The sequence below is a fragment of the Orcinus orca genome, chromosome 1, assembly GCF_937001465.1.
Source record: "Orcinus orca chromosome 1, mOrcOrc1.1, whole genome shotgun sequence".
Taxonomy (NCBI): domain Eukaryota; kingdom Metazoa; phylum Chordata; class Mammalia; order Artiodactyla; family Delphinidae; genus Orcinus; species Orcinus orca.
The window spans coordinates 106,206,015-106,227,724 of NC_064559.1; the positions used below are offsets into that span (position 1 = coordinate 106,206,015).

At 39.9% G+C, this 21,710-nt stretch overlaps 1 protein-coding gene and 1 long non-coding RNA gene across 5 annotated transcripts in view; one reads left to right on the forward strand and one right to left on the reverse strand.

Annotated features, from left to right (window-relative positions):
• LOC125962137 (uncharacterized) overlaps positions 1 to 21,710 on the forward strand; it is a 188,379-nt gene that overhangs the window by 96,577 nt on the left and 70,092 nt on the right. The window lies entirely within an intron of this gene.
• CHD1L (chromodomain helicase DNA binding protein 1 like) overlaps positions 1 to 21,710 on the reverse strand; it is a 51,278-nt gene that overhangs the window by 28,580 nt on the left and 988 nt on the right. For 3 of the 4 annotated variants that reach the window (XR_004480015.2, XR_007473544.1, XM_033416597.2), the window contains exons 2-9: positions 15,432 to 15,559; positions 12,510 to 12,616; positions 11,830 to 11,944; positions 11,179 to 11,210; positions 7,472 to 7,553; positions 3,598 to 3,760; positions 1,903 to 2,058; positions 1,039 to 1,131 (exon numbers count right to left, since the gene is read on the reverse strand). Coding sequence is in view for 2 of the 4 variants with exons in the window: in XM_033416597.2 (XP_033272488.1) it covers positions 1,039 to 1,131; positions 1,903 to 2,058; positions 3,598 to 3,760; positions 7,472 to 7,553; positions 11,179 to 11,210; positions 11,830 to 11,944; positions 12,510 to 12,616; positions 15,432 to 15,559 (876 nt within the window). In the remaining 2 variants the exon portion in view is untranslated. The remainder of the gene's footprint in view (positions 1 to 1,038; positions 1,132 to 1,902; positions 2,059 to 3,597; positions 3,761 to 7,471; positions 7,554 to 11,178; positions 11,211 to 11,829; positions 11,945 to 12,509; positions 12,617 to 15,431; positions 15,560 to 21,710) is intronic. The other variant, XM_004285807.3, reaches the window with a different exon arrangement.

The following is a 21,710-nucleotide window of genomic DNA, read 5'->3' on the forward strand; positions in this document are numbered from 1 at the left end:
TAAGTGAATTAAATTTTTAAAAAATGACAAAAAGGGCTTTCCTGGTGGCACAGTGGTTGAGAGTCCGCCTGCCGATGCAGGGGACACGGGTTCGTGCCCCGGTCCGGGAAGATCCCACATGCCGCGGAGCGGTTGGGCCCGTGAGCCATGGCCGCTGAGCCTGCACGTCCGAAGCCTGTGCTCCGCAATGGGAGAGGCCACAACAGTGAGAGGCCCGTGTACCGAAAAAAAAAAAAAAAAAAAGACAAATGCAATGCATGATCTATGACTAGATCTTGAATTTAAAAAAAAGACAGACACGAGACAGATTCACAGGAGAGAAGTATACACATTATTTCCCATAAGTTTTTACATGACACAGGGAGCTCTCCTAAGGAAATGAAGAAAAGACCCAGAAAAGTGGCAAAATTTAAACACTTTTCTATTGTGCTGAACAAAGAGAGGCAATTGTGAAAAAGGAACCACACTATGTGGGAAAGGCTAAGGAGAATGAGAATTGTGTTTAACAAGGCCTATTTGTACAGAATTCTCTCATTCTCCAATTTCTGCCCTTGAGTATAACCATGTCACTCTCCTCCCAGCAAAGGGAGGAAGTCTTCATGGTGGGAGGGGATGGGGGATGGATGTGTTATCCTTTCTGCACCTGCTGTTTTGGGGGTTGGATTGTTTGTTTCGTTTTTGCTGTTGTTTCTTTTTTAAGTGTCTGTAGCTCAAAACAATAAAAAAATGTAAATCAGATAATGTCACTCCTCTGATTAAAATTCTCCTGTGTTTTCCCATTGTATCTAAAATAAAAATAAAATTACTTTAAAAAAAGAAAAGAAAAAAGAAAACAAAGTCATAAGGGATGTTTAGGAGACAACTGAAGAAATCTGAATATGAACAATACATTAGATAACATCAACATAAAAAATTAACAGGAGAAAATGGGGGAAAATAGACAGTAAGTATAGGCAAATCTTTTGAAGAATTTTGCTGTGAAGTTGGCCACAGAAATGACAACAAAAAGTAATGTGGGAAAAAAGGGCACTGCCTCACCATCAAATAAATATGGGTGATCCACACACTTTCGAAGCTGGGACAAGACATTCTGAAGTTTAACTTTCTTTGCCATCTCATTTTCAAACGCGTCTGAAATTTAAAAAAGAGAGAGAGAGATGGACTACTGGACAACAACAGAAAAAACCCTGTAAGTTTCCATACATAACCTTACTCATTTCAATAATATATCTTTCAAACCTATTATTAACTTCCCAAATTTCACTGAATCACATTAAGAATTAATAGCACATCGATACAACGTTTTCTTAACCATCACCTTGTTTCAAGAAAGAAGCCTAACTATAAAACAAACTCAGGGGGTACTTTGTTACTCTTTTGAAGAATTCTAAATTTCCTTCTTCAACTGCTATTCTGGAGCCAAGGGACAAAACAGTGCAAATTGAGAGATCTGTCTATCCCTATCTCTCCCTTCCCAGTCCCGATTCCTTCCAGATAGTATTGGGCTGGCCAAAAAGTTCATTCGAGTAACGTCTTTCAGAAAAACCCAAACGAACTTTTTGGCCAACCCAATATGATTTAACCGAAATGTTTTGCAATGTGTTAAATATGTGTCAGGATAGGAAAATGAAAGGCATGACTGGGACACTAGAAGAGTTTGCTTAACTAAAGGCAGTAAGGAAAACCAGGAGCAGGGGGATGGGGAGAAAATTTCACAAATGCACCCACCAATAAAGTCTGAGTTATATTAAAGATACTCTGCAGCTGACCCGAATATTATTCAGAATACAAAATTCCATCCCATAGTCTTGCTATACAAAGTGAGTGTGATTATAAAATATTTCCTTGCATGCAAATCACATCCTCATTTAGTTTCTAAATGGACAAGTGCCCTCTGATTACCTAGGTCTTTCATCAAAATGGCCTTGTAGTATTTTTTCTGCAGTGCTGACATGCCATGGTATATCACTACTTCCGTCTTCTTGGGAAGCTCTGTGGCTACCTCAGCTTTCACTCGCCTCAGCAGAAATGGCTGCAAGAGTTTGTATAGTTCACTTGCTGTATGAGGGAAACACACACACACACAAGAAGTGTGGGACAAAAGCAAGACCAAGGCAATGAATTACTAGAGAACATACAACAGGTTTTTTTTGGGGTTTTTTTTTTCGGTATGCGGGCCTCTCACTGTTGTGGCCTCTCCCGTGGCGGAGCACAGGCTCCGGACGCGTAGGCTCAGCAGCCATGGTTCACAGGCCCAGCCGCTCCGTGGCATGTGGGATCTTCCCGGACCGGGGCACGAACCCACATCCCCTGCATCGGCAGGCGGACTCTCAACCACTGCGCCACCAGGGAAGCCCACAACAATTTATTTTTGTTTCTCATTTTCATGCCAATTCTGGGTTCCAGGCCAGCACGGTAATTTTTCATGGTATTTCTTCCTTCATTGGGTTCTTCTTTCCAGCTCCTTCTGATTCTTACTAATAATCTCATTTGCACAGAGCTAGTCTGTTTCCAGGATACTTTTGCATTTGATCAGTATAACAGCTCAGAAATGTAGGGCAATAGGTAATATTGTCTCTATTTGTATAACTAAGTTAAGTGAAGCTCAGAGGAATTAAACCCCTTATCCAAAGTCACACAGCTGGCTCTAATGTTGCTAGCACTCAAACTTAGTTCTTTGACTTCAACGCCCTTGTTCCTTCCCCAGCTGTCGTGAACTTCGAAAACTAGCCTAAATTGGAATTCCACTGCATGTAGGATTGCCAGATATGGCAAATAAAAATACAAGTGCCCAGTTAAATTTGAATTTGATAAACAAATAATTTTTTTAATATCAATATGTCCTGTGTAATATGTGACTGGGTGTCATATATTTTATCTAGCAACCCTAAATATGGGAACAATCAGAGCAGGCTCCCCAGGTAAATTTCAGCCTGTCGTGTGGCGATCTCTGCTGTGAGGAGCCTTTCCAACTCACACTCACCTAGTACCTACATACCCACTAGTTGGCATGCCTACCACTTGCTTTGAATAATCATCCTGGGATAATATCACAGAGGTAGACAGACAATCCTATGAGGCAGGGGGCAAAGGTGCAAGAGGAAGACTACAAATGGTGAATGTACAAACAAGGAAGGCTTCCCCCTGTACTTCCACCACCATCCATCCCAGACTTTTGGTTTTGGTGCAGTGTTAAAAGAAACACCAGTGCTGTGGAAAGCTGAATGACAGTTTCAGACTACAGCACCCGCGTACTTTTCTGCCTCAGGGAGTAGCGTGAGAAGTTAACAATGTCCTTATAGAAATTACATGTTGGAAAAAAAAGGTCTGCAAATCAGCAGATATTATTTCTTCTGAAAATGACCCAAATAAGCACGACTATAGCATCATGTAACAAACGAGTAAGAGAGTCATGAATAGCAGGAGTTGGGAACAGCAGGGGGGCTCTGACATCACCTTACCTTTGTACGGCTCTGTATCTCCCTGGAAGGTGTCCTTTGGTTATCGATTCTCTTTCTTTTCTGTCTATAACCCTTATGCACTAGGGAAGTCTCTGGGCCACACCTCTTGGGCATGATTTGTAAGAAGGGAACTTACCTGACTCAGACTCTTTCTCAACATCCTGGTAACGCTGAATGAAATCGTCCACCTGCTCCTTGGAAAAGAGATCAGGCTCCACAAAACTGAGGAGAGAGTAGAGCTCTCGAAGGCTGTTCTGGATGGGAGTTCCGGTCAACAGGAGACTGAAGACGACTGAAAACTCAAATATATAAATAAAGAAAGTGAAAAATCCATAACCCTGGAAAGCAAGACTGAGTTACCCATCACAGCCTTTACAAAGACAGGCATGATTTAATGAAATGACTAAAGGGACATGAAATCAGAAGGCTCAGGTTCAAAATGTATATAACTGTTTGATGTAGGAAATAATACCTCTTCAGTTTCGACTATGAGAAAGGGTAATAATCCTGTGAAGGAGATACCATTATAAGGTAAGTAAAATCACATTTTGAATGCTAAAGTACTGCATGAGTATTGAATACGGGTACTGTTATTCAATCTATGTGGGAATTCAAGCACACAGCATATACCCAAGCAGTTTGAGAAGCCCAAAGCAATAGCAGCAGGACCCACCACTATAAGCAAGAAGCAAGAAGATCTCTTTTAAAAGAATGTCCTTTTGTAAAACTTTACAGGTGCAGCCAATGCAAGGCATCAAGACTTCTGGACATTTCTGGACCATACAGAGTCCAAAATGGAAACAAACTCTTTAAATTTTGAGCAAAAGACGGGAACACCAAGAATAACAGACTAATGAAGTAAAAGGTTAGGAAAAACAATAACAACAGATATTAGGTAAAGCAAAGGATAACCTCTGAACTAACATTAACAAGAACTTAGACCACTTGAGTTAAATAATACAGCACAAAGAGAAAGCCATATCCTATGTACATATGTTAAACATCAAAATACATTAGGTATGAGTGTATGCATCTATATAGACACACATATACACTGCACTTTGATATTTAAAGTAATATATTTTTATTTTTTAAACAATATATATGCCTATTTATGTTTGGGTATACACAGCACTGCAAAGGATGTGGCAGCATATACACCAAATGTAACATATGCAGTGGAGTAAGATTTTTGGTAGCTTTCACTTTTCTTCTTGTGTTTCTATATTTTGATTTGGGAGGGGGTCATAAGAAGATACTGCTTTTGGGAATTCCCCAGCGGTCCAGTGGTTAGGACTCCGTGCTTTCACTGCCAAGGGTGCAGGTTCAATCCCTGGTCAGGGAACTAAGATCCCACAAGCCACACAGTGCAACCCAAAAATTTTAAAAATTAAATTAAATTTAAAAAAGGAGACAATGCTTTTCAAATAAGAAAAGGTGATAAATGAAACAACACAATCAATTAAAATTGATTTCAAAATCTTTTGGGGGGGGCACTCTCCCTTTTTTCGTTTCTTTTTAAATTGTCTAATCAATGTCCATTCATGCCTGTTCTGCTTGTAGGACAGTGTTTTCATAGTAGTTCAACAATAAAGGTTTCCAATAACCAAATCACATTTTTAAAATATGTGCTCACCAAGCAAAGAACTAAAGTGACTAAAATAATGAGGTCAACAAAGATAATCAAGGTTGTCAGTCACTAAAATCAACTTATACTATCACATGAGTTAACATTTTTATTCAAAGCAGTGTCCATTTTGGCATCAAAACTTATACTCGGGAAAAAAAAAAAAAAGAAGTCCAGAGATGGGGCTTCCCTGGTGGCACAGTGGTTAAGAATCTGCCTGCCAATGCAGGGGACACGGGTTCAAGCCCTGGTCCAGGAAGATCCCACATGCCTCGGAGCAACTAAGCCCGCGTGCCACAACTGCTGAAGCCCACACACCTAGAGCCCTTGCTCCGCAACAAGAGAAGCCACTGCAATGAGAAGCCCGTGCAATGCAACAAAGAGTAACCCCCACTTCGCAGCAACTAGAGAAAGCCTGCGCACAGCAACGAAGACCCAACGCAGCCAGATACAAATAAATAAATAAATTTATAAAAAAAAAAAAAGTCCGGAGACAATTTGTTTGTGTACAATATTTTGTAAACATTTTTGTATAAAATATTTTGCAAATATTTTCTACATTATTAAATATTCTTCTGCATAATTTTTCATGGCAGCCTTACTTTGTAAGTGTACTGTATATGTATAGCATAAATTGTATAACCAATTCCTTATATTCACATTTAGGTTGCTTCCAACTTTTACAAACAAGCTCAAAACACCATTAGGAAGGAGGAAAAGGCAGTACCCTTCTCCCCACCAATCAATAAATATGAGTAATCAGATATAGAGAGCAAACTTGTGGTTGCCAAGGGGAAGGGGGGTGGGGGAGGGATAGATTGGGAGTTTGGGATTAGCAGATACAAACTATTACACATAGAATCGATAAACAACAAGTTCCTACTGCATAAAACAGGGAACTCTATTCAATATCCTGTAATAAACCATAACGGAAGAGAAAAAAAATTAAAATTATTAAAATGAGTGTTTTTTTCTGACCAACTAGTGGTCTGCAATTCAAACCTCACCTAAAAAGGAATACTTAGATGATGCAGAACAATTTCCTCACTTAGCCCCTCTGAGCCTTAGTTTCCTTATGAGTAAGAAGAAAAGGCTCTGGAGCCGGCAACAGACTTTAGCTTCCCCCCACTCCAAGCTCAGGGTCCTTTTACTACACCTGCTTCTCTTCTCCCATTGTAAATCAGTAAACTGGCATGGTAGTTTATGAAGCAGTCTCTTATAAGGTTAGGTGCCAGGATATGACAACCTCTTGGGAAAGAGATACTGTTATGAGTCCCTAAAAAGAACATAAAGGACACTACAGAGGGGACTGATGGACAGCAATCTTTGAGACTGTGCTAATAACAGACAGTGGCCATATCTGCATTAACACTAAAAACTGCAACTTTTAGCCAATAAATATAGAATTAAAATCTAAGACTTTCTCCAGAAGACCTCTTAATTTATTAATTGATCTATTTTAGGATAGGGATCAAAATTCAGTGACGGTCCCAGACATTCACACGTGGGGGGTCTCATGAACGGACAAGCCTTTACTAGGTCAGCAAGGAGAAGGGCACTTCATACTCACAAGCTGTTCCACTGGCTCCTCAGAAAAGAGGGCATATCTAGGGCTACAATGACATTTCTCATCTATTTTGCCGGAATGGTGCCAGAGATTAAGAGAATGAAATAAGATCAAGGGTGTCATACTCAAAAGTATGACAAAGACAGGAGAGATTGGAGGGACTATTCAACGGTGTGAAATCAGTCTCCTCACGACTCCGTGAACTGTCAAATTTTTTAAACAGGTAAATGGGGGAGGGGTACAATATGTCAGATGTGTTTGTTACTGCAGACAGAAAAACTACAGTAAGATTATTTTTAAAGAAACTGCCTCTTTGAAGAAGATCAAAAAGACAGTTGAGGGCTTCCCTGGTGGCACAGTGGTTGAAAGTCCGCCTCCCGATGCAGGGGACATGGGTTTGTGCCCCAGTCTGGGAAGATCCCACATGCTGCAGAGCGGCTGGGCCAGTGAGCCATGGCCGCTGAGCCTGCGCATCCGGAGCCTGTGCTCCGCAACGGGAGAGGCCACAACAGGGAGAGCCCGCGTACCGCAAAAAAAAAAAAAAAAAAGACAAGTTGAAACATTTCCAAAAATACAATGTATTTTCCTGGGGTAGAGTCTTACTCATTTGATAACCAGATTTTAGTAAACATCACTTCCTGTGTAAAAGACAAGAGGAAGAAGTTAAGTACTACTTCTGTCACCATAAATGTTCACTGAGCCCTGCAGAAATCTCACTGAAAAAAAATATTTCAACTGAATTGGCTTTATACAGGACTAAACTAATATTTTTTAAAAGGGAGTTATATAAAAGCTAAGAGTATCCTGGGAGTTTACCTCTGAAAGTGTCTTATGCAGCAAGGAGCTTTGGTTTTTCAACCTGTGAGCTTCATCCACAACAAGAACACTCCAAGAGAAGCTGTGAGGGAAAAATCCAAGCTTTCAGTTTTATGTAACTCAAACATATATCTCACAACCAAAAGTCTTACTACAAAACCATGACTCTTGCTAGGAAGACTAATAGCAAGTCCATTCTATTAGAAACACACCCAAATTGCCTTCTTATCTGAGAGCTAACCATGTACATAAGACAATCTGGATAAGGTAGTAAAATTAAGGAAATTTATGGGAAAGATCTATGCATTGAAGGCAGAAAGAAAGGAGTTGGAGACATAAAGCAAAAGAAAACACTTATGACCACCTACTATGTGCCAGACACTCAGCTTGGGGCTTGAGGTATGTTATTTAAACCAAAAATATAAAGTGAGCAGACATTATTGTGCCCATTTTACCAACACAGAGACTAAAGCTCAGAAAGATAGATGACTTGGTCAAGGTCATAAAGCTAGTATGAGGCAGAACTGAGCTTCAGACCCAGAAGAAAAGCCAAGAGACACTGGTGTCACAGTAGCTAAAAGAGTATGATTTTAAGATGCGGACGTGGCGAACAGGATCAAAGGTTACAGACAGTAGGATATATCATTGGCTCTGTTAACGTGGCAGTCGTTGGTAGCTGTGCCAGAGCACTTCTGCAGCATAATAGTTACGACCACAAACTCTCAAGAGGTTGTCGTCATAAAAGCACATCCTCTGCATATACTCCTGGGAAGCTGTTTTTCCCACCAAAAAAATTCAAAATATGGAAAAATATGTATGTATGAATATGTTCCAAGCTCCATTATTTAAAACAGCAAAAAAATTGAAAATAATAATAATAGGTCCAATAATGGGTGACGAAATACAGCATTTTAAATGATAAATGATTATGTTATAATATACAGGCCTCTGTAACTAAAAAAGGTATTATATATCTTTTTCACAAATGTGAAAAACATGCAAAAGATAATAAAGTGGAAGTTATAAGGTTTTTAACTTTTTATTTCATTTGTAAACATTCTATACTGCCATTACATTATTTTTATACTTAAAAAATTAAATGTATATACAAGTAAAGCAGAATATTGGGAAGACAGTAGGTATGGAAATAAAAATCCCTCAAATATTAGAGGAAGATATTGAGCAGAGGTTGGCCTTATGAGGAGGAAGCCTTCTTCCTCTGAGGCCACAAAGAAAATCCAAAAAACGGGTAAAAATCCAGCAGGAATTGGGATCATTCCTGCTGGGTAGCAAGACCAGGGGCTGCACTGAAGGATGACAAAGGATAAGAGTGCAACTGATGCTGGACACTGGTCACGAGATAAGGTGTGAAAGCAGCTGCAGTACAGTGCCTGGCTCCTGTCTGAATTACCATTCAAAATAAATTAGGTATTAACCTATTCAGATTATTATGCCATTATTAAGGTACTAAGAACTAGATATTCAGGTTTTTACACACCACACGCATCCAATAAAAAGTGTATTCAATGGAACAGACTTCAGGGAGGTGGATCTGGGCTCAGTGAAAGAAGGAGGTCAAGTCACTCATCAAAGGACATGCCAAGGGATGTTCCCTGGAGAGGATAAGGCAGAGGGAATTCCAGCACTGAACAGAAAGTGGGACAAAGTAACTTCTAGTCCCCTTGATCCAAAGATTTTGTAAGTCTGCTGTCAAAAAATTTTCTGATTTTTCATATTGTTACATGCACAGCCTCAGCTCTCTATGATAAGCCTCTTTAGGGCAAAGATTACATTACACTCCCTGGCTGTTCTCAGAGTGTGCAGTACAGTAATACAAAGTATAACTTTGCCAAATACATAAACCTAGTTGCAGGGCAGGAATAAAGAGGCAGACATAGAGAATGGACTTGAGGACACGGGGTGGGAGGGGGAAGCTGGGGCGAAGTGAGAGTAGCATTGACATAATATACACTACCGAATGTAAAATAGTTAGCTAGTGGGAAGCAGCAGCATAGCACAGGGAGATCAGCCTGGTGCTTTGCGATGACCTAGAGGGGTGGGATAGAGAGGGTGGGAGGGAGGCTCAAGAGGGAGGGAATATGGGGACATGTGTATGCATATGGCTGGTTCACTTTGGTGTACAACAGAAACTAACACAGTACTGTGAAACAACTACACTCCCATAAAGATCTATTAAAAAAAAAAAGAACAAATCTGTGTTCTTAGAGTTCACACTAAGTAAACATTATAGATGTCTCTTTATTATTTAGGTTCTTAAATTCACCTGGAATGGATTGAAAGCAGATGATCTAATATAGAAAGACTGTATTTCTGCTGAAACTGTGAAACTCCAGTGCACCTAGATACTTTGTAAAGCTCTCTTATAAAGAAGCTCCCCAGCACTGAGTGGTGGGTTTGGATGTCTGCTTTGCCATTTACTAGCAATGTGCCCTGGGATGGGTCATCTAATCTCTTACCTTTCTCATCTATAAAACAGATGATAATACCCACCTTAGGGTTTTCATGAAGATTAAATAGGATAATTTATGTAAAGTACCCAATAACATCTATCTCCCAATCTTCTTGTCTCTTGAGACTTCCAATATATTGCCTTGTATTATGGATATCTCTACCCTTCTTACCCCTCTACTGGAGTTTATGTCCTCTTAGCGTCACTCTATGGTTTACTTTCCTGGTATTGCTGATAACTCCCAGAACAGTGTCTTTCCAGGGGACAGATCTTCAATAAATATTAAGTTGGATATTGATAATAAAAAAGAAGTGAGAGGGAATGCATATCCTTTTCCTAAGTAAGGTAATATGCTTACTTAAATGAAACTTAAGTGAAACAAAACACTAGATGGAAGTCATGAAATCTATGACTGAGCCTTTAGTGTTTCAAAATAAGATGAAAATAAAAATCCAACTCAGAAGAACCTGGATAGGAAATAACATTCAAAATATTGATAAAGCACTTTGAAAAGTTTCCAAATATTAAAGACGCAAACCCCACCTAACCATGTCATAACTACACATGCTATGGAGAATGAAACTCTGTCAACATAACTTCTTATTCACCTAAAACTAGCTCTTGTTTGATTTACATGGTGACTGTTGTCTTAACCACATACTGCAACACCTCATCCCTATTGCCAGGTGGTACTAAGAGTTACATCTACGTTTCCTGTACTTCACGAGCTGAGGAGAGGCCTGAAAGTCAATTCACTGGAAAGAAGTATACTTAAAAATCCCTTTCTAAAAAGCTAATTTTATAGCACTCACTGCTCTTTTAGGATACTTCCAGGAAAAGGCTCAAATAATTCACCTGCTGTGTTGTAGTAAAATCTCCACACTGCAGTCCTGAAAGGTGTCTGTGCAAGTTGTGATGTAAAGAATCTAGTATCTGTTAACCACCCACCACGTATACCTTATCTTATTTAATCCTCACAACAAACATCCAAGGTAAAAATTTCATTATCCCCATTTTACAGATGAAGAAGCTGAGGTTCACAGAGGTTAAGTAATGAACCCACAGATTTACACCTAAAGAGTAGGGGGTTAGACTGTAAGACTCCTGCCACGCCGCACACCAGATAAGACTCATGGATGACACATCAGGAAAAAACACAAAGTGCTAAAATGTGAAGTGAAGAAATGACTTTCACGATACATTTAAGACAATTTCTGAAGTAGTGCAACATACTCACGACTTTAGAAACAATGCATCTTTCAAGCAAATCTGTAAAATTAAGGAAGACACATTACAAAGACTGATATTGATATAACTCTGATATTAATAAGCTTTTTATTAACTCTCCTAAACTACAGGATTTAGCTAAGTCTTATCCATTCACTACATAAGAAACTCTGAGCATAACTTCTAAGTAGCACCATCTTACAGACAAACAAAGGGAGGCATGAATGAGTGGAAGGTCTTGCTTACAGTGACCTGGACAGTCTTAGCTTGAAGAACAAGGACTTAAACAGGGACTGGAACTAAGTGTCCTCCTTTCCCACCCTCCAGTAACAAGAGATGATGCCTCAGCCCAAAAAACCCTTTCCCCTGCCTGCCGGCCTCCTTCTACTCATCGGCCAAGAAGCAGCTCAAGTGGTACCTAACTGGGAAGCCTTCCCCTTTGATCCACCAGGGCAGAGAGGGAGAAATAGCCAACTAACTTGGAGCACAATGGTCTTTCGCTTCCTTTGCTCACAGCTTCTCTGTGAGAATCTAATAAAAGTAGACCTTCTTCTCAGAACAATATGAACCCTCAAAAAAAAATTAAATATAATTCCAGTAGATTCTACAACTTCTAAGGTCCCAGGTTAAGAGTTCTGGCTGTAGAAAAACAAACAGATACCTCATAGGTAGTTAGCAGCACATGAAAATGTGACTCCTTCCTTAGGTCTTGCTGTAGGTGGGCTCTCTCCTCCTTGTCACCTGAATATGTTACACAGGAAAGACCTGGAGCAAATCTGAATCCAAGAAAAAAGGTAGATGAACACAAACATAGAGCCGTGGAAAAGGGGTGCATGTCTGGAAAATTACTTTTCATGGAAGGACTGCAGATGTGTAGACCCCAGGATGCCCTGCAGTCAGAATGAGTCCTGGGACCCTGAAATCTTACCTACAGTAATGGGTAAACCTAAGGGTAAGTCCCCATGTGAAGAGGGAGACGTGTCAGATAAACATCTAAAAGGGCCTTGTGTTAACTGTAAAAAGAAAACTATTTTTCCACATTCGTTACTTTATATGAAGTGTCACTATATCACTATGAAAAAGATGGTTTCTTCCTTAGTTCAGCAAAATTTACTAAAAATGAGTACTGACCTTCAAATTGACAAAAGGTAACAATAACATCCATTGGACCCTCCCCCATCAGATCCTCAGTCTCTATCTACACTGCCTCATGTCAGAGTTTTCTGGAAGAAATAAACTCACTGCTTAGGACAATATGTTGTTTTATCATATTTCACATAGCACCTAGAAAACAAAACCTTAATGTGAAAAATAAAATTTCAGCCACATCTTCTCTTGTACCTCTCAATCTCTTCTTTCCAGTTGCTCAAAACAGACAAGGGACAAAGAATCAGAAATGGTCCTTCATCATTTAATCTTCCTGCCAAGTAAGTGAAGAAAGCAATAGTCTGGAACACAGAAAAGGAAGACGGTTTTGACCACATTTCCACATGAGAAACAACGATAAAGTTCCCACAACCTTGTAGAGAACACTTACAATCGCATCAAAAATAATCAAACACAAACACAAATTGTTGTAGAAGACTTGCTTTGCAAAAAACAAAAATAATGTACAATCCTCCACACATTAGGAGAGTCACCCATTCCTAGAGTGAAATCAGGTAAGCCTCAATATGACTGCCAAAGAAATTTATGGTACTCAATTACATCAACAGTCAACAAGCAATGGTACTCAAAATTTATGTAACTGAACCTTTTATACAAAGGAAAACATCAGGAAAGACAACAGACATCAATGAAAACAATGCAAATGATGCACAAGGTCAGGAATGCTCTAAAAACATAAGGCAAGAAGTATCAAGACTTGACTGCAAAGAGGCCCAACCATGTGGTGGCCTCTTGCTGTTGGCCAGGATCTGCCAAGAGACAATGTTTTCCTTCCTCCCTCCATGTGCATTGATGGTGCACCTTCTATTTACCAGGCACTATTCTGAGCTCTGGTATATAAGAGTGAACAAGACAAACAAAACTCCTAGTTCTCCTGGGGCACACATTCCAGTGAGGAAAACAAACAATAATATAGCCTCATAAACTCACGTCAGGGTCTAAACTGAAAATCTTTGTAAAGCCCAATAGCCTATTTTAGGATATGGCTATACACACGTTTGACTTTTAAATTTTCTTTAAAAGGTTGCTGTGATATATAGAGAAAATAGCACTCTTTTATAAAACAGAAAGTTTGAGGGCCCACCATCCCCAATGGCTGAACTGTTTCTTAGAAAAATCTATCCTAAGGATATAATCCAAAATCCTAAGAAAGCTATACAAGCCCAAAAATGTTCACATAGAGGTTAATTTAAATATCACAAAAGAGGGGAACTCTCCATTCCTCATCTGTAGAACATTCAAGTAAATTACGATCAATTCTCTTGATGGACCATTATGCAGCCAATAGAAAATAATCACTGTGAAGAATATAAAATATAAAGAATATAAAATGGAAAATAACAATGACTATTAGATTAATAAAATGCAAACTATATGTGCACTATAATTTCAACCATGTAAAACACATATTGCTATTCATGATTATGGCTAGAGTGCTATGGTTACAGGTTTTAACTGATAATACATTAATTTCATAATGGAAATATTTTTCTTTTTTAACTACCCATGGCTTCCCAGCCCGGATTGTGCCCGGACAACCACCCAGTAAGTATTTACTGAATTAAAACCATTCTGTTTAGTTTTTGCTGAAGACACTATTTAGAGAAAATTTATCCTTTATTATCTTAAACCAGCTATCTACAAAACAAATTTGGATTCACTACTGGATTCTTCCAAACATTTAAGGAAGAAACAGTAACAACTCTACACAAACTCTTACATAAATCTGAAAAGGAAGGGATACTTCTCAACTCACTTTATGAAGCCAGATTCACCCCAATACCAAAACCATACAAAGACATTACTCAATACAAAATTACACAGATGCAAAACTTCTAAACAAAATTTTAATAAGATGAATTTGGAGGTGTGATTTTTAGGGCAATTAAAGTAGAGCTATATGAACACCCTGGGAAAGGCAAAGGACAAGTGGAATTTGCTGGCCCTGAATGAAGTCTGGGCGATTCCAATGTCCATGGCACAGGAGACTGCAAAGAGGGCTCTGTACCTGAGTACAGGAGTCCGTTAGCCTCCCTCCCAGAAACACTGGGAAACTTACCTTTGTTCCATAGCTCTCAGTTCAGGAATATACTAGAACCAGAATTACTGCCTGAGACACCTGAAGGTAATAAATGAGGTACCTGGGGCTACCATGCTGGGAGGTCATACTGTATCCTGAATAACCCCAAGATTGATGAGGTACACCTGGATTAGATTAAGGCGTCTCCAACACATGGTCAGCCCAGACTCTGAGCAGAACTGCTCCAGCTGGATGTTTACGGATGTGAGGTTAGAGGGGGCAGGTTAAGCTTCTAAAAGGATTAACGAGAACTTTACTCACTCTGTGGGTTCACTGATGAAACCTTTTTGGAATCAAGAAACCTACAGTTCCATGGTTTCTGCTCAAGTTGCCTCTGCTGTGTATCCTGACTGCACTGACTTTCTTTGGTACCTTATAGATGAATAAACCTTGTGTGATGAACCCAAGGAGTATCTGTGTCTGGACTTTTCATCAATCCAAGCCTACCACTGACATCTGTCAACATGAGCTGTACTGGTGATCATCCTACTGGAAGCATCAATCTCCACATGCAACCTCTAATCAATGCCCAAGGAAGTCACATCTAATTCTCCAGGTGTCTAGACTATATCCTACGATTAGATGGCCAAGGCATTTTGGAAAACATAGAGTATTTCCTCTGTACTTCTGTAGCATGGCAGAGAAATGGGAATTAGCCCCATCACCCACTGAGGAAGGGAGACTAATATGAGAAATGATCCAGTTATCTTAACTACATAAAATATTACTAAGGAGGGCAGCGTCAATTTGATTCCTGGGACGGGTATATTTGCTTTATACAGAGAAAAACCCTGCCCATTAATTGTAATTCTATATGTCAAGGGATAGATAAAATAAAGGTAGTGACACAGTTCAAAACCATCCCCATGATGAGAAAAGTCAAGTCCAAGGTCGTGATCTCTTAACAAAGGTTCAGGCATTTTACCTCTTAGTATAAAAATACATACCAACAGCTGGCAGCTAAAGATAGTAATGAGTCGTGAGGAGGTACTTCAGTAGAGGTGAACAGTACTCACTTCACAGTAACATACCTGGCAGGTCTTACCCAAGCCCATCTCATCTCCCAGTATGCAGCCATTCTGACAATGGAAGCGTTGGGCTAGCCAGTTGACTCCCTCCAGCTGATAAGGGCGTAGATGGATCCCTAGAAATAAAAAAAGCAGCAAGTCCAAAGAGCAGACATTTAAGCATACACACAGGCTATGCTTAAGACTCCGACTAAAGAACACAGCCTGAATTCCCATACCCCAAACCTTACTGGCCATATCCTTTGCTGAGAAGTTACAGATATGCAAATATTTGCTGACTTCCTAACTACTTTTTGAGCAGACTTAATCACCACTATAATCAAAGCCCTAAAACAGCCTGTCAGTGTTACAGGATCAACTTGACAGTTGAGAAAGTCAGCCTGGGATTGGGCCTTTAGACTGCCTGAGTCTCATGCCTGTGTCCATTCTAGGAAATGAGGTTTTACTGATGTGATATAACAGCAAGCAACACATGGACTGTACATGTGTCTGCCTGCTTAATTGCAACGATGTAAATTTGCCCTCAGGTGCTAAAGGAAAAAAATCAAGACAGGACTAGATAAATCATGCTTCAATCAAGAAGCAGTGCTGTTAAGAATGGAAACAATGTTACATAGAGGGTGTTTTAACAGTGCACAGGGACAACAGAAAATGTCTGAAATCCACATAGAGCTTCGGGGGCCTCTCTTTTCTCTCTCTCTCTTGATAAAAAAAATCCAATTTCAGAGAACAGCCATATCTTTGGGAGACAGAAGACCCCAAACATACTTTATAGAAAAACTATTAACAAAAGTACAACTCTGGTTTGAACTCATGACATTTAAAAAGAAACTAAACAATATATAATTGTAGAACATTAAAAAGATTGATGAATTATTTTTATTAAGCACTTACTAAATACCACGGTGAGTAGTAAACACTGTTCATAAGTTACCCCACTTAATGCTGATAATGATCCCATGCACTAGGTATTATCCACATATTGTACATTAGAAAATTCAGAAAATCAAAGAAGATTAAAATGTTAAATCTGGAGACTTCTGCTTTGGGGAAGATGGAGATGTTCTTTTCCCCATTCCTCTTGCTAATATAACTAAAAATCCTGAATATTACAAAGAAAATGAACATAATAAGATGACTCTGAAAAGGTGGGGTGAAGAAGGCAGACTGTTTAGTAACCTCGAAACCCAGCAAACAACACAGTGATGAGTTCCCTGGGTTTCTTTTGGCCTCATATATCCAGACTTAGAGGTGAAGAAATTGGCCACCCAGAAATGCCAATGGACATAGAAAGAAAAACAAAAAAAGCCCACAGAAGCCTACTCCCACTAGCCAAAGGAAAGGGACAGCCTAGAGAGACAGAAAATGTAAACTTTTAGACAATAACCACACCAGTTAAGCCAAACACCATAGGGAAAAAAACGTGGCCCACCCACATCAGCAAAGGCCAAGTGGGAGCCTAGACCTCCACCCTCAAGAGGCCGTAATGAAGTTCCCCAACATCCCCAGCAGGAAGGTACCAGAGAGGGCTAGGTAGGGAGCCAGGATTTTCATCCCCACTCACCAATAATGAGGCCATCCCCACTCCATTTCTCCCTCCCATGCAGGTCAATGGAGACCCCATAGTGAGCCTGGACTTCTACCCCTACTAGATCTTATGAGCCCCCTCCCCAACAACCCCTAGAAATGGTGTCAAAGGAGGCCCAGTGGAGACTCAGGACTTTTATCACTGCCTAGAGGTAATGAGACCACTCCTACCAGTGTCAGTGGGGACCAAGTTGGGAGCCAGTACTCTCATTCTCACCCAGAAGTAAGGAGGAACCCCCTCCCTATCCCCACGTATCAAGAGAAGCTCAGGGCGGGGAGCCTGACTTCTATTTCCACCTGGTAGTAACAAAGCAGCAACCCCCCTTCCCCTGTCAGAGCAGCATGAAACAGACAATTGAATGGAAGGTTTAAATAAGATCCTGAGTCTCAAAACATAAGACAAAAATTTCCAGGTTTCAATAAAAAAGATCATACATTATACCAAGAACCAGGAAGGTTTCAAACTGAATGAAAAAAGGTAATCCACAGATGCCAACATCCAGATGACACAGATGTTACACTTATTTTAAAGCAGCAATGATAAAAATGCTTCAACAAGCAACCATGAACAGGCTTAAAACAACTGAAAAAATAGAAAGCCTCAGTAAAGAAACAGAAAGTCTCAGCAAAGAAAAAGAAGATATTTAAAAATACAATAACCAAAGTAAAGAGCTCAGAGAACGTACTTGATAGAAGAATGGAGAGAAGAAAGAATCAGTGAACTGTGAGACAGAACCATAGAAATTACTCAACCTGAACATGGAGAGAAAACAGACTGAAAACAAATGAACAGAGCTTCAGGGAACTGCAAGTCTCCAACAAAAGAACTACATTCATTCACTGGCATCCTAGAAAGAGATGAGAAACAGGACAGGGCTAAGAAAGAGTACTCACAACAATGGGTGAAAACTTCCCACATTTGGCAAAAGACCTACAGATTCAAGGTGAATGAACTTCAAACATAATAAAAGAATAAATCCAAAGAAATATACACCAAGACACATCATAATTAACTTCCTAAAAACTAAAGACAAAGAAAATATCTTGAAAGCAGCTAGAGAAAAATGACATAAGTTACCTAGAGGGGAAAAACCAGGAGGCCATTACCCCAACTGTCAGCTCCAGGACCCTACTGCCTCAGCTGCAATCCATGCCAGCAAAGCGGATGCTCAGTACCCTACCCAGCCCCACTGAGGTTAAGAGTCATGGCCAAGAGAAATGTAGAAAATTAAAATCCCTCAGGAACTGCAGCCTTTCTCCCTCACTTTCCTCTTCCAAATCTTCCACAGTCGTCTGCTAGGTGGGAGTCAAGTCACATGCACAACACAACTCCAGGCAAGTCTCAGAAATGTAGTCTTTTTCCTTCTAACCTCTAGGAGGCAGTAAGGCATGCTTGGGGGTTGGGGAAGAAAAAAATTTGAGGGACTTCCCTGGTGGCACAGTGGATATGCCCCTGTGCTCACACTGCAGGGGGCCCAGGTTCAATCCCTGGTCAGGGCACTAGATCCCACATGCATGCCGCAACTGAAGAGCCTGGCTGCCACAACGAAGGAGCCCACAGCCACAACAAAGACTCGGTGAGGGACTTCCCTGGTGGCGCAGTGGTCAAGAATCTGCCTGCCAATGCAGGGGACACAGGTTCAAGCCCTGGTCCGGGAAAATCCCATATGCCACAGAGCAGCTAAGCACGTGCGCCACAACTACTGAGCCTGTGCTCTAAAGCCTGCAAGCCACAACTACTGAGTCCGCATGCCACAACTACTGAAGCCTGTGCGCCTAGAGCCTGTGCTCTGCAACAAGAGAAGCCACTGCAACGAGAAGCCTGCGCATTGCAACGAGGTGTAGCCCCTGCTCGCCGCAACTAGAGAAAGCCCGCGCGCAGCAATGGAGACCCAGCACAGCCACGAACGAATGAATGAATGAATGAATAAAATAAAATAAACTCCAAATGGATTAAAGACCTAAATGTAAGACCGGACACTACAAAACTCTTAAAGGAAAACATAGGAAGAACACTCTTGGACATGAATCACAGCAATATCTTTTTTGACCCACCTACTATAGTAATGGAAATAAAAACAAAAATAAACAAATGGGACCTAATGAAACTTAAAAGCTTTTGTATAGCAAAGGAAACCATAAACAAAAAATGATAACCCTCAGAATAAGAGAAAACATTTGCAAATGAATCAACAAAGTATTAATCTCCAATATATACAAGCAGCTCATGCAGCTCAATATCAAAAAAACAAATAACCCAATGAAAAAATGAGCCGAAGACCTGAATAGACATTTCTGCAAAGAAGACATACAGATGGCCAAGAGGTACATGAAAACATGCTCAACATCACTAATTATAAGAGAAAAGCAAATCAAAACTACAATGAGGCGTCACCTTACACGGGTTAGAATGGGCATCAGCAGAAAATCTGCAAACAATAAATGCTGGAGAGGGTGTGGAGAAAAGAGAACCCTCTTGCACTGTTGGTGGGAATGTAAATTGATACAGCCACTATGGAGAACAGTATGGAGGTTCCTTAAAAAACTAACAATAGAATTATCATATGACCCAGCAATCCCACTACTGGGCATATACCCTAAGAAAACGATAATTCAAAAAGACACATGCACCCCAATGTTAATTGCAGCACTATTTACAAGTCACGGAAGCAACATAGATGCCCATCGACAGATGAATGGATAAAGAAGATGTGGTACATATACACAATGGAATATTATTTAGTCATAAAAAGGAAGGAAACTGGTTCATTTGTAGAGATGTGGATGGACCTAGACACTGTCATACAGAGTGAAGTAAGAAAGAAAAACAAATATCGTACATTAATGCATATTTGTGGAATCTAGAAAAATGGTACAGATGAACCGGTTTGCAAGGCAGAAATAGAGACACAGATGTAGGGAACAAACGTAGGGACACCAAGGAGGGAAAGGGGGGGTTGGATGAATTGGGAGGCTGGGATTAACATATATACACTAATATGTATAAAATAGATAACTAATGAGAACCTGCTGTATAGCACAGGGAATTCCACTTCGCTGTACAGTAGAAACTAACACAACATTGGAAAACTACTATACCCCAATTAAAAAAAAATTCGTAGCAATAATAAATATTTGATTCCAAGGATATTTTTTAGTATTATTTAAAATAGCAAAAAAAGAACCTAAATACCTAAATAGAGTGGCTGGCTAAATTACAGCACATCCATACACTGAAATAGTCTGTATCTAATAAATATGATACTGAAGACTAAATGATAATAAGGAAAAAAATTATGGTTTCCAAAAAGTATGTACATGAAACCCCATTTTTGCACTTCTCCCTCAGTCCCTGCTCCACCCTGGAAAAGAAAGAAAAAAAAATTACATACACACATATGCATGCACAGACCAAGGACTAGCAGGATAGATAATAAGATGTTAACAGTAATAGGATTATGTATATTACTGTTTTTTCTTTATGCATAAAATATTATCCTAAATGATTTACAGAGAAAATGTACTACTTGTGTCAATCAGAAGGAAAAAAAAAATCAGTAACCATGTTTAACCAACTCACAAAGAATAGTTTCTAAGAATATTAATTTATTCTGTCAAATAGAAATAGGAATTTCAAGTTATAAGATTAAATGGGGGCTTCCCTGGTGGCGCAGTGGTTGAGAGTTTGCCTGCCGATGCAGGGGACGCGGGTCTGTGCCCTGGTCCGGGAAGATCCCACATGCTGCGGAGCGGCTGGGCCCGTGAGCCATGGCTGCTGAGCCTGCACGTCCGGAGCCTGTGCTCCGCAACGGGAGAGGCCACAACAGTGAGAGGCCCGCGTACCGCAAAAAAAAAAAAAAACATTAAATGGTTATTCCTCTGAGTATACCTATCTTCTAATTTTTCTTTCCCCCCACTATCCACTTATCCATGCCCACCACCAAGCTTCCACATTTGTCTATTTACTTCTTCATTCACTCACTCTAATTCATCCAGGCAAACTTGCAACCTCTTATCTATCTTCTCAATTTCACTACAGTAACAGCACTGGTCCATGTGTATATTTCTCCAAGTGTATTACCGACAGTCCAGTACCAATGTGCACATTAGAACTAGGCTTCTCTCACACATAGTATCATACCCAAAAAACATGCAAGGAAATAGGCAAACACACAAATAATCACGTATAAACTTTGGCTCTATAAACATATAAACTTTACACCAAACTTAAAAGCATCAGTCTGTAAATTCATATTTAAGTTGGATACATACTCCTCACAGACACAGAGATACCATTTTCATAGACTCAGAGCCTCAAGAAGGGAGAGTTCTTTCTCTTCCACGTCTGTATCTTATCCATTTATCTCTTCCCATCCCTCTTCTAAGTTGGACATAGAACTGACCCTTTTGTTTCATTCATAACAAAACCTCACACTTCCTTCGTATTTGGCACACAGTATGAGTTCAATAAATACTTGTTTATATTTTTGAAATCACTCAGACTCCAGTCTAGAAACTCTAGGAGAGCAGGGCCCACATTTGTATCCTCATCTCTGCACCTAACATCTTGTAGCATGTGGCTCTCAGTAGCACTCAATAAACAATGAGTTAACGACTATATCATTATTATTGATCCAAGAGTAAAACAGTTAAGGCACAGCACTGCGTTCCCCATTTTAT